Raw genomic sequence first — 13649 nt, 5'->3', positions numbered from 1 at the left:
CTCATTTTGCCCTCCCGGAAAGGATTTGGGCGCCATGCCAAGTTACCGTCAGGATTGCTAATCCACTGCTGGGGCCGCCGTGCCAGCTCAGTTCAGGATGACAGGTGAGTGGCAGGCCTTTTGAAGGCCTGTGACAATGTGAGGAGCTGCTACGGGAAGGGAGACCAGTTGGACTTGCCGAGGCCCTGAAGGGAACCTGCCTCGCCTGCGCTATGTGATCTGAATCAGATTGAGTGTAACAGGCACAAAGGGTGATGGGGAGGTGACAGCCGGCCTGCAAGTCAGGAAGCCCCTGCTTCAAATCTTGCCTCTGGAAAGCCAACCTCTCTCGTCCTCGGCTGTTCCTCTGCAAAGTCGTAAGAGTCAGGAAGGACCTCAGAGGTTACTGAGTCCGCCCCTCTTTCCAGTGCAGGAAAATTATTAAGTCGCCTTTCACGCACATGTCTCATGGCAAGGCTCGAAATGCAGTAAAGACAGTTGCAAACAGCACAGAAGTAACAGCAGAGGCGTTTAAAAGCATTGCCAAGTCGTCTTCTTTTTGGCGATCACTGGTAGCTGAGTAAGATTGTGCTGCTCAGTCATGGATACAGCTGCCGAGCTGCTCAACTGCCTCATTCCTTGAGTCGGAACAACTGAATCTGTATCCACCACCCATGTGCCGGTTCATGACTATGGGCTTCCAGATTTCACAGTCCTTCCCCCGTTAGCATTTGCTGATTGCCATGACACTTTTGGGGAGTTTGGGATGAGTTTTTGGGAAGACACCTACATTGGCTCCCAGTGCATTTCCAGGCACAGTTCAAAGTGTTGAATTGTATACCTCCAGTATACCTTAAGGGTGCGTCTCCACCCTCATCGTTTTGCCCGGACACAGGTCCAGCTCTGAGGGCCTTCTGCCAGTTCCCTCACTGTGAGAAGTGAAGTTACAGGGAACCAGACAGAGGGCCTTCTCGGTAGTGGCGCCCGCCCTGTGGAACGCCCTCCCACCAGATGTCAAGGAAATAAACAACTATCTGACTTGGAGAAGACATCTGAAGGCAGCCCTGTTTAGGGAAGTTTTGAATGTTTGATGTTTTATCGTGTTTTTAATATCCTGTTGGCGGCTGCCCAGAGGGGCTGGGGAAACCCAGCCCGATGGGCAGGGTATAAAAAATAATAATAATAAGGATAAATGATAGAGGGTAAGGACTTGCTGAATTAAATATCTGAACTGGAATACAAAAAGGGAGGTGTGAGGAGGTCAGGAAACTAGTAAATGAAGTATATGATATGAAATTATTGATCCTTTTTCGTTTCCTTTTTTTGTGTTAACTGTTTTCTATTTTGTATTTTTCATGTGTTTTGTTTTTCTATTTTTGTAATTCTTTTTTTTTATTATATTAGGGTTATTCTTTGTCCTTAATTTTTAAGTTTAAACTTTCTAATGTTTGTAAAACTTCAATAAATATTACTTTAAAAAAATAAAATAAAATAATAATAATAAATAACAACAACAGCCATTTTTTTTAAAGGAGTGTTCCTTTCTCTTGATGTTTGCAGGCCTGAGTCTCGAATATGGACCGTAGCGTTGCTACTTGGGACCTGCTTGCTCTACTGCACGAGGGTCGCCCTCCCCATCTCTGTTGCCGCCATGAGCGCTCACTTCGACTGGGACAAGAGGCAGTCGGGCATCGTGCTGAGCAGCTTCTTCTGGGGCTACTGTCTGACCCAAATCGTCGGAGGCCACCTGAGCGATCGGTATGCCTTGTCTCGCACTGTGCCCCTTCTAGAGCCGAAGGGAAGAGCCACGCTTATTTGAAATCCGCTAGATTTAGAACTTTTTATTTCGCCACTTGGATTCTGAGTGGAGTTTGGATTTGATATCCCGCTTTATCACTACCCTAAGGAGTCTCAAAGCGGCTAACAATCTCCTTTGCCTTCCTCCCCCACAACAAACACTCTGTGAGGTGAGTGGGGCTGAGAGACTTCAGAGAAGTGTGACTGGCCCAAGGTCACCCAGCAGCTGCATGTGGAGGAGCGGAGACGCGAACCCAGTTCACCAGATTACGAGTCCACTGCTCTTAACCACTACACCACAGTGGCAGCTGTCCGTGGCTACTAACCCTGAAGGCGGGGTGGATTTGATTTAAATCAAATCAGTTTAAATCACTAGTCCGTAAGACTTGATTTAAGTCATTTTTTTCACAGAAAAACTCATTCTTGCTGGTATCATCTTAATATATACAATCAGATGAAGGTTTCATTTTTGGAATAATAGTTTTTACAGTTATATCAAAAATTACTGATTTGGTTATACTGTTAGAAATACATAGACAGATAATTATGAAATTATTGTGAGGTTAAATAACTGTTTATATCTGGACAACTTTTCTGCTGCACTTTATTGGAAGGAGAAAAATAATCATTTCCTTAATAACAATTTAAACAACTTATTTAACTAAAGCAATAGCATTATTTCATGTATATCCATGTTTGTTAACTGATGTGGTTAAACAACTTTTTAAAAACAAACTGAGACTGAGTTTTAGCACACATGAAAAACTTAAAACAAATCCTTATTTCCTTTGGACTATAATGTAACTTAAATAGAAAACTATCTTTAGAAAACTTTTTCCTCCAAAAGCATTTTATTTATAAATCTGATTTAAATTTAAAAAAAACTGATTTAAATTTTAAAAATCCGATTTTTAATTTTTTAAAAAATCATTGATTTTTATCCACCCTGCCTGAAGGCTATATCCTTCTTTTAGAGGCAGCATGCTTCTGAATATCAGTTGTGGCACTTAGGTCCTACTTGCGGGCTTTGCATAGGCGTAAGGTTGGGAACTTGGGACCTGGAGTGTAGAAAGCACCCTTGGGGCCGGTACCCTGACTCTTCTCTGCTTTCTAGGATAGGAGGAGTGAAAGTTATCCTTCTCTCTGCATCCGTCTGGGGCTCCATCACGACCATCACCCCTCTGCTCACCTATGTCGGCTCTGCTCACCTGGTTCTCATCGCTTTCTCCCGGTTCCTTATGGGCTTGCTGCAAGGTGAGACGATCTACTTCCAAGACTGTCCCAAAATTCCCAAGAAACAGGCTGTGGGAGCTCAGCCAATCAAAAGGAAGGAAGGAAATGAATGAATGAATTTACTTAGGTGCACCCACAAAAAAGTGCAGCCTAACTAAAATGTTTCACCAGTTCTTTCATTCACCTGGACCTCTCGTATCACGTCATGACCGTTTGCCAAAAAGGGCTTGCAGGCAGCATGCACATTGCAGCATGTGGGAATGTTCAGGGAGACAGGAGAGGATATATTGTTTATTAATATCCTTTCTAACTTGCGCTAGCAGGTTCCTTTACTTAGCAGTAGGGCAGTTCATAAAAAAAACTTTTTTTAAAAAAAATGCCTGCTCCAAAGGACTTATTTTACTACACTAGGAATTATATAGCTATATCTGAAATTTCATGCATATCAGTTAATATCTTGACCCTGCTCCATTGAATTGAAATTTCAGCCTTCATGACATGGGACATATTGTATTTTAATATTCTGATGGAAGCTGCCCAGAGTGGCTGGGGAAACCTAGCCAGATGGGTGGGGTATAAATAATGAAGAATTATTATTATTATTATTATTATTATTATTATTATTATTATTATTATTATTGGAAGACAGCCAAGTAAACAGCTATTTTCTTGGAGGATGGCAAATATATTAACTGATTTTTTTTTAAAAAAGCTTCACATTCCCCTTATAAACGTGCAGCGGGTAGCTGGTTGCAGGCTTGTGTACGCCTCTCACTATTAGGTTCCTGGTAAGTTCCCTTATATCCCTCTTAAAAGAATAAACACGCCACAATCTTGTGTAAAATATATAAAAGTAGTTTATTCACATTCTGTTCACAGTTGGATCCCAGAAGGCAGACTTAGTTACAAAGTATATACATGTGGAGCTCTCCGATATGGGGATAATCCCAGTGTCCTTTGTTGGCTGAAAGTCAACAGAGCATATCTAGCTAAAAGCTGCTCCAACGATGGGGGAAGTCAAAAAGAAAGAGAGTGCTGCGTGCCTTGTCCTTTTGTTATCTGGACTGGTAAGGTCACGCCCACCTCCAGTCACATGCAAAGGAAGTAATAATAATAATAATAATATCTTTATTGTCATTGCCCCCTTCAGGGACAACGAAATTACTTGACTGCTCCATAAAAACACTAATTAAACAATACAGTATAATACAGCAAGGGAGATTAGATGACTTTCAAAGTCCGGGCTTCCCATTCAGGGCCGAGATCGCTCTGGAGAAGAAGCTGTTCTTAAGACGGCTCGTTCTTGTCTTCATCGTCCTGTATCTCCGTCCCGACGGCAGGAACTCGAAGAGACAGTGACCAGGATGCGATGGATCTTTTACTATGTCCAGTGCCTTCCTATGGCACCTTGTGGCATAAATCTGCTTTAAGGTGGAGAGTGGGCAGCCAACAATGCTCTCTGCTGCCTTAACAACCCTGCACAACCCCATCCTGTCCTGGGTAGTACAGCTTCCGTACCACACACATAAGCCATAAGTGAGCACGCTCTCAATGGCACAGTGATAGAAGGCAAGCAGCAGTTTCTGCGGAAGATGGTTTTTCCTTAGTATTCTCAAAAAGTACAGTCTCTGCTGCGCCTTCTTCACAAGCCCCCTTGTGTTGACACTCCAGGACAGATCCTCTTGTAATTCAATGCCCAAAAATCTGAACGTTGTTACCCTCTCCACACAGACCCCATCAATCAAGAGTGGCTGGACGTTGCTCTTCTGTCTCCTGAAGTCCACCACAAGCTCCTTTGTCTTCCTTGTATTTATGAGCAAGTTGTTAGCTCTGCACCACTCTGTCAGCCGCTCCACCTCATCTCTATAATCCGTTTCACCCTCCCTTTCAGAGATGAGCCCAATCACGGTTGTGTCATCTGCAAATTTGACAACCCTATTACTAGGGTGAGTAGCGACACAATCGTACGTGTAGAGAATATAAAGGAGCGAACTGAGTACGCATCCCTGTGGTGTTCCTGTGTTAGTCTTAAGCATATTAGAGGTATAAGGGCCCAACCGAACCCTCTGGGGGCGGTTTGACAAAAAGTCCAGTATCCACCCACAAAGTGATAACGGAAGCCCCAGATCTTCCAGTTTAGACATCAGACGTTGTGGTAGAATGGTATTAAATGCCGAACTGAAATCTAAAAAAAGCAGTCTGGCATACCCCCCCCCCCCCCGCTGCTCCAAATGTGCAAGGACAGCATGGAGGGCAATCGCCACAGCGTCCTCTGTCGATCTTTTTGTTTTATAAGCAAATTGGAATGTGTCCAGTCCCTCTGGTAGGCAGGCAATGACATAATTTCGTACCAGCTTTTCAAAGCACTTCATGATTATAGGTGTGAGTGCTACTGGACGAAAATCATTCAGATCTTCCGGGTTAGATTTTTTTGCTATTGGGACGATAATAGAGGACTTTAGGCAGGATGGAACAATAGCCTGGGCTAGGGATCGGTTTAAAATCCCAGTGAAAACTCCTGCTAGTTGATCTGCACAGTCTCTCAATACCCTTCCAGCTACCCCATCTGGCCCTGTGGCCTTCCTTGGGTTGATTCCCTTCAACACCTTCCTCATCTCTTCTTTCTCCACAGAGACTACTACATTCCTTTGTACTGATGATGGTAATGGTGGTGATGATGGCAAAGCCTTCACAGGGAGTGGTGGTGGTGTTGGTAAAGCCTCAGCAGGTGTTGCTGCAGATGTTACTTCAAAACGGGCAAAAAAGGCGTTCAAATCCTCTGCGAGGGATGCCCCTCCCTCGTCTGCCAGGGAGTCCTTGGATTTATACCCTGTTAATTCTTGTACACCTTGCCACACCTGCCTGGTGTTGTTACTTTGTAGATGATTCTCCAGCTGTCCCAGCCAGGAGGAAACAGGAAGTTTTCGACTGGCTGGACTGAACATTCCCCTGCATGTCCACTCTAGGAAAACAAGGAATGTCGTACTTGACTGCTACTTATGTATCACATCCCACACAGCATGTGTCAACCTTTATCCAAAGATGCATGTGGAGAAAAAAGCCCTGCTTGCCCCTCCTGGCAAACGTTTGGACAGGCAGTGCTCACAATATCCAAGGTTTGGGAGGGAAAGGTGCCAGCAACAGAATGTTGACAAACAGCACCATTACAGTCATACCTCAGGTTGTGTCCTCTTCAGGTTGCGTTTTTTCAGGTTGCGGACTGCTGAAACCCGGAAGTACCGGAATGGGTTACTTCCGGGTTTCGGCAGTCGCGCATGCGCAGAAGCGCTAAATCGCGCTTTGCACATGCGCAGAAGTCCCGAATCGCAACCCACGCATGCATCCTGCACAGATCACATTCGCAACCCGAGCGTCCACTGTACTCTGTTGGGTGTGGAATTAAAAAAGAGAGACAAATTTCTTAGGCAATCAGTGGCAAAGAGGAGCTGTGTAGCGTTCACAGGACCTGCATCAAACCTGTTGCTGATTATAACGGAATTTCCTCCCTCTCGACCTTTTATTAGGGGTTTACTTTCCTGCCTTGGCAAGCCTGTTTTCCCGGAAAGTGCGGGAGAACGAAAGGGCATTCACATACAGCACGGTTGGGACAGGATCTCAGTTTGGGTAAGTTACAAGATAAATTCTACTAGTAGAGTCGTAGAATGGGAAGGGGACCCTTAGGGTCATCTAGTCCAACCCCCTGCAGTGCAGGAATCTTTTGCCCAATTTGGGTCTCAAACCTGAGACTTACTCTACTGACTGAACTACTCATGCTCCTTTTCCCGCCTCTCCAAGTCTGTTTTTTTTGCAGCCTGACAGTAAAATAAAAAAGAGGCTAAACAGCGCAACCGCAAGAAAAGTTGTATTATAATAAAAAAAATAAATTATTTTTTTCAAATTATTAAATAAATTTTCCAAAATTTTAAACTAACAAACAAACATGCATCATCTGTACTTATTCCAATCTTAATGACATTGTTAAGTGACTTCCTCAAATTCCCTTGACTGAATTTCATTATATATCATTGTAACAGTTTTCCAAAACAAAATCTCATAAAATTTACTTAATCCTCTTAACATCTTTGTTTCTTTTCATCTTTACTTTAAACATATTATTCTATAACTTCATATATTTAAATCCTTAGCCTATCTATTTCTTTGCAAGCATTTCTATTCAATTTATCTTAGCATATTTAAGTAAATAGTCTTTGAAATTCTTCCATTCTTCCTGGTGCTCCTCCTCCTTCTGATCACGGACTCTTCCGGTCAGGTCGGCTAGCTCCGAAAAATCCATCAAAAATTATTATTATTATTATTATTATTATTATTATTATTATTATTATTATTTGTTAATTATACCCCGCCCATCTGGTTGGGTTTCCCCAACCACTCTGGTTGGCTCCCAACAGAATATTAAAAACACAATAAAACTGGCAAAGCATTACAGCACTCATGATCCACAAAACAGTATTAACAGCGTTAACGAACAAACAGCCCTGCTGAATTCGCAAAATTCACTCTACCCACCCCCATGACTCTCGCAGAGGAAACAGCCCCCTTTTGAAGGCCGGAGGGTGGGGTCAGGCAGGTGGGAAAAGTCCTTGCCTGGTTAGCAGAAACTCCCATTTTCCCTCCTGTTGTCCTAATTCTCCCTCCCCCTTCCAGGACGCTGATGATGGGGGCCGCCGGGTCCCTGCTGCTCGACTGGTATGGCTGGAAGAGTGTCTTCTACTTCTCGGGGGCCCTGACGTTGCTGTGGGTTTACTGCATGCGCAAATACCTCGTGAATGGAAAGGGTAAATGACACTTTCAGTGCAAGGCCTCCCTCCCAGCTGATCATCAGAAACCTGAAGTGTGCTTTTGTGGACCTCATAGAATCATAGAGTTGGAATAGACCACAAGGGCCATCGAGTCCAACCCCCTGCCAAGCAGGAAACACCATCAGAGCACTCCTGACATATGGTTGTCAAGCCTCTGCTTAAAGACCTCCAAAGTAGGAGACTCCACCACACTCCTTGGCAGCAAATTCCACTATCGAACAGCTCTTACTGTCAGGAAGTTCTTCCTAATGTTTAGGTGGAATCTTCTTTCTTGTAGTTTGGATCCATTGCTCCGTGTCCGCTTCTCTGGAGCAGCAGAAAAGTGGCATTTGTGGACTAAAGTGGCATTTGGCACAGGGTGTGAATAAGGGATTGTGGGAAGGATGAGCAAAATAAGCTTTGCAATTGCTAGAAAATGAATCGAAAGAAGCCAGCACTATGACAAGGCAGGTTTGAATTAGGTTCTTGTTAAAAGATAGTTCTCTGTTAATGCAAATAGATAGGGAGAATGTTTCAATGTTATATACGTCCGTTTCAGCCCCTGTATGCATTGATTCTGGATATTATTAAGCCCTGCGTTTAGATATGTCTTCTTTACTTTACGCAGAACTCATCATCCCTTTGGAAGACTTAGCAAAGGGCCTCTCCTTATCCAAACAGACCAAAGTGCCTTGGAAACAGATATTCAAAAAGGCCCCTGTATGGTAAGTCATTGCCATGTATTCATCCGTCCAGTTCTCATAAAGGCCAACCTTTGCTAATACAGCTATATGTGTGGGGGCCCTTCATGCAAGTGGGGTTCCTGACCACGCGAAGAGTTCTCCAGATAGGCTAGCAAAGAAGCAGAAGTCAAGCAGAGTAGAGCAGGCATCCCCAACCTTCGGCCCTCCAGATGTTTTGGACTACAGTTCCCATCATCCCTGACCACTGGTACTGTTAGCTAGGGATCATGGGAGTTGTGGCCCAAAACATCTGGAGGGCCGCAGGTTGGGGATGCCTGGAGTAGAGTCAACTGGTGCCTCTATGCTTTGAGATATGTGAACAGGGCTACGTTTGCACTGCTTCCACCTACAAATCATTTTTACTTCTTTTTCCATTCTGGCCGTGACTGGTGCTCAGCTGCCTCTGCTTTCAATTTCTTTAAAAGTAAGTTTCTCTCCTCATGGTAGCTTGCTGTTTGTCCGATTCTCTACTTTCCCCAGTAAACCCCACATCCACCCCACAGTTCAGAATACATCAGCAGCTGCCTTATACCAAGGGGGTAAAATGATGTTGTTACCCTTTCCATCCTGGATTTGTCGCATGCAGCACTGTTTCCCTTCCACTTCAGTTCATCTTCTGTCAAATACCATTATTTGTCTCACTTTCCACTATGATGAAATTACATAATTAATTGCAGTGGAACCTTGGTTCTTGAACGGCTTAGTTGACAATCAAATCGGCTCCCAAACACTGAAAACCCGGAAGTGAGTGTTCCAGTTTTCGAACGTTTTTCAGAAGCCAAACGACCAATGCAGCTATCAGCTATTATTTCTGGGGCGCCGGTGCCAATCAGAAGCCGCGCCTTGGTTTTCAAACGTTTTGGGAGTCAAAACGGACTTCCAGAACGGATTAAGTTCAAGAACCAACATTCCCCTGTACAGTGGTACCTCTGGTTACGTACTTAATTTGTTCCGGAGGTCCGTTCTTAACCTGAAACTGTTCTTAACCTGAAGCACCACTTTAGCTAATGGGGCTTGCCGCGCCGCCACGCGATTTCTGTTCTCAACTTGAAGCAAAGTTCTTAACCCGAGGTACTATTTCTGGGTTAGCGGAGTCTGTAACCTGAAGCTTATGTAACCCAAGGTATCACTGTACTCAAATTACATTGTCGTTATGTTACTCCACCCCATTCATTCCAGTGCAAATGAAACATAATTCAAACGGTTGTGGGTGTGTGTGTGTTGGAATAATCAATTGCATATTGTTTGTGGACCGAAGGCACCAACAACAGTGAATATCAATCATGTTTGCCAGATTGATTTCCTTTCTGGACATAGAACAAACAAGCGGAAATCTTATTCCATCAGAATCCTCCAACATCCCTGCTTATATCCCATCTCGCTATTTGTCCTTCTAGCAAGTCCCATGTCATCTATTTTGTCTGGCAGTTAAATCTCCAGGGTCTCAGGGAGAGGTTCTTCCTCTGTACCTGAGTCTTCTTCAAGTGGAGATACTAGGGACCAAACCTGAGACCTTCTAAATCATGGCTGGAGAGCCTTGGACCTTCCAGGTATTGTTGGACTCCATCTCCCAGGAGCCTCAGCCCCATGTGGCCAGTGGTCAGGGGTGATGGGAGTAGTTGTCCAGCAACAGCCAGAGGGCCAAAGTTTCCCCATCCCTGTTCTGCACATGCTCTGTGCCTGAGCTGCCAGTTATAGTACTTGCTCAGTTTCCTTGACTACGTGTATGTGTATGCCCTTGAAGCTGATCCAGAAACTCCAGCTGGTGCAGAATGCCGCAGCGAGGCTCCTTACAGGGTCCTTGCTGCGGGATCACATTCGTCCAGTTCTTTATCAACTGCACTGGCTCCCGGTGGAATACAGGGTCAGGTTTAAGGTGCTGGTTTTGACCTTTAAAACCCTATGCGGTCTAGGACCCACGTACCTATGGGACTACCTCTCCCGGTATGCCCCGCAGAGGACCTTAAGGTCCACAAATGACAACACTTTGGAGGTCCCAAGTCGCAAGGTGGTTAGATTGGTCTCAACTAGGGCCAGGGCCTTTTCAGTACTGGCCCCGACTTGGTGGAACGCTCTGTCACAAGAGACAAGGGCCCTGCAGGACTTGACATTTTTCCGCAGGGCCTGCAAGACAGAGCTGTTCCGCCTGGCCTTTGGTTTGGACTCAGTCTGACCCTTATGTTTCCCTCCCCTTATGGTTTTGATCTATGGGCTATTATTAAAATGAGGCTGCATTTTAAATTGTATTTTTAACCTGTATTTTAAATTGTTGTTTTTTTCCTCTCCTATAATGTTTTTATTGTAATTTTACTGGTGTTAGCTGCCCTGAGCCCGGCTCTGGCCGGGGAGGGCGGGGTATAAGTAAAAAAATATTGTTATTATTATTATTATTATTAGTTTTGTGCATACCCTAATGATCCACCACATCTAACTGTGGCTTCTCCTGTATATCTCCCCCCAGGGCAGTGATCACAGCTCAGCTGTGTGCGGCTGGCTCCTTTTTCACCCTCCTCTCCTGGCTTCCGACTTTCTTCAAGGAGACTTTTCCTGATTCCAAAGTAAGCTGGCATTGTGGATAAGAAGGAAAGAGAAGGACAGTCGAGAGGTTGTGAATGGCTCCCAGAAGCATAAACAGAGCTTCCAGCTGTCAGTAGGATTCCCAAGTGGCAACTCCTGCCTGCCCCTTTAAAAGTAGGATTGGAAGAACCTGTGGCCCTCCAGATATGGTTGAACGCAACTCCCACCAGCCCCAGCTGATGCCCAGAGGTCAGGGATGATGGGAGTTGTAGTCCAGAAACATCTGGAAGAGCATAGGTTCCCCATCACTGTTGCATTAAGGCAACCTTTGTGTGCTGGTCCCGTGGGTTACCCGAGAGGCGGGGTCCAAGTCTGGTCCATGGTCAAAGGTTCAACGCGGAGGCAGTCCATAGTAGCTGAAGCTGGGTGCAGGGCAGGGAGTCGGGTGAAGTCAGGAACAGGCTTGCAAGTAGGGAGCCAGGGCGGGTCAGGAGCTCAGGCGGGAAAGCAGGACAGTAACCAACAATGTTGCTCCCGCAACTTGGGACTGGGGCTGGCCAGCTTTTATCTGCCCCAAGGCATGGGGAGGCCCTGATCCTCTGGTGACTCGCCTCTCCTGGCCTGGAGGCAAGCACTCCTTCTGCAGGAACTTACCGTATTTTTTGCACCATAACACTCACTTTTTTCCTTCTAAAAAGTAAGGGGAAATGTCTGTGCGTGTTATGGAGAGAATGCCTACGGGTGGCATGCCTACGGATTTTCCTCCTCTAAAAGCTACGTGCGTGTTATGGTCGAGTGCGTGTTACAGAGCGAAAAATACAGTAGTTCTCTCCGCCTCTCTGCCCTGAGCCTCTGCAGCTCAGGAGAGGCTGGAGGGTTACCGGACCCAGAGGCAACCTCAGCTTCCCCTGACGGGGCTGAGAGTGGAGCACCTGCAGGCAATGGGTCCTCTACCACCTCAGGAGCCAGAGCAGACTCAGCTGATGCCTGCACCTGAGGATCCAGCACAGGTGAGGACCCTTCAGGCTCATGCCCCAGCCCCGGTTCAGCTGGTTCTGGAGGCGGGGAATCCTGTGCAGGCTGGGATCCCTCAGGTTCAGCATCTGAGTCCAAATCCCAGGCCATCACACTTTGTCTCAAGGCCTTGATTTTTCATTTAGTAATTACATCAGAGAAATGTTGATGATTGGCAGGGGTGGCGACTTGCCCCCCTCCCACATTGAGGGGGCCTGGCCATGTGACATGTCACATGATACCATCCAGAGTGTGCTGGGCAGGGGTGGGACTCGCAGAGGTAGATCTTTGCCCTCGCTTGTCCCAGTCGCTGCCAAGACCCTGGGGAACATAAAAACATAAAAGCAAATTTCAAGGGACACGCATGACCTTTGGGGCCAAGAGATTTGTCCTTAGTAGCAATCGAAAGAGTTTCCCCTACGCTAACAGTAAGTCGCTTCGAGACACTTTACATGGAAAGCAACCAATACTCTAAATTAATAATAATTCCTATTTTCTGCAACATCTCTAAGGTGGTGTTCTTTTTGCTTATGCGTCTTACTTATTTATCCATTTATATTTAAAAAACACCTGTATACCCACAGTTTCATGGGTAAAAAAATCAGAGCCATTTATAACAGTAGAAACTGCTTTCCCCCCCCTTTCTTGCTCTCTTTTTATGCTTTTGTTTTTATATAGATTAGGTTTGCTATCTTGTTGTTTCGTTTTTAAAAAAGCTTTGATTAAAAAATTATGCCAAAAAAGTAAAACAGATCAAATATTACAGGATGTGTTTATCCAAAATTGTCTGCGTATACTTTGGTGGCACAGAAAAGTTTTCAGCAACTGTCTCAAGGTTCGTGTAGAGACATTCCCTGCTGAATCTCATGGAAGAGCATTCCAGAGGGTTGGACACGGAAGGCTCTGTTGTATGAGCCTTACCAACTCGGGGGTACAACCAGTGATGCTCTGGCAGATGATCTCTCTGTGATCAAGCTGGGATTTAAGGGTTCAGGTGGTCTCTAAAGCTGCGCTGCAAGAAGAGGAGGTTTGCATCTTTTAAAATAACTGCAAACCACATAGAATCATAGAATCATAGAGTTGGAAGAGACCACAAGGGCCATCGAGTCCAACCCCCTGCCAAGCAGGAAACACCATCAGAGCACTCCTGACATATGGTTGTCAAGCCTCTGCTTAAAGACCTCCAAAGAAGGAGACTCCACCACACTCCTTGGCAGCAAATTCCACTGTCGAACAGCTCTTACTGTCAGGAAGTTCTTCCTAATGTTTAGGTGGAATCTTCTTTCTTGTAGTTTGGATCCATTGCTCCGTGTCCGCTTCTCTGGAGCAGCAGAAAACAACCTTTCTCCCTTCTCTATGTGACATCCTTTTATATATTTGAACATGGCTACCATATCACCCCCTAACCTCCTCTTCTCCAGGCTAAACATGCCCAGCTCCCTTAGCCGTTCCTCATAAGGCATCGTTTCCAGGCCTTTGACCATTTTGGTTGCCCTAGTTTTTACGGTTGCACTAGTGCACACATGGTGCTTTCAAAGAAGCGTCCAGAATTGGACAAGTGTACATC

General features: G+C 45.2%; 1 protein-coding gene across 1 annotated transcript in view; it reads left to right on the top strand.

The window, feature by feature from the left end:
• SLC17A9 (solute carrier family 17 member 9) overlaps positions 1–13649 on the top strand; it is a gene marked incomplete at its 5' end in the record, with an annotated part of 37899 nt that overhangs the window by 9434 nt on the left and 14816 nt on the right. The window contains 6 exons of the mRNA XM_081196447.1: positions 1540–1737; positions 2891–3030; positions 6534–6633; positions 7675–7805; positions 8437–8533; positions 11013–11109. Coding sequence (XP_081052573.1) covers positions 1540–1737; positions 2891–3030; positions 6534–6633; positions 7675–7805; positions 8437–8533; positions 11013–11109 — 763 coding nt within the window. The remainder of the gene's footprint in view (positions 1–1539; positions 1738–2890; positions 3031–6533; positions 6634–7674; positions 7806–8436; positions 8534–11012; positions 11110–13649) is intronic.

The sequence above is a fragment of the Podarcis bocagei genome (genome assembly GCF_964188305.1).
Source record: "Podarcis bocagei genome assembly, chromosome: 5".
NCBI lineage: Eukaryota > Metazoa > Chordata > Lepidosauria > Squamata > Lacertidae > Podarcis > Podarcis bocagei.
Note: the sequence above shows the minus strand (reverse complement) of the source record. Positions and strands in the feature narration are given on the sequence as shown.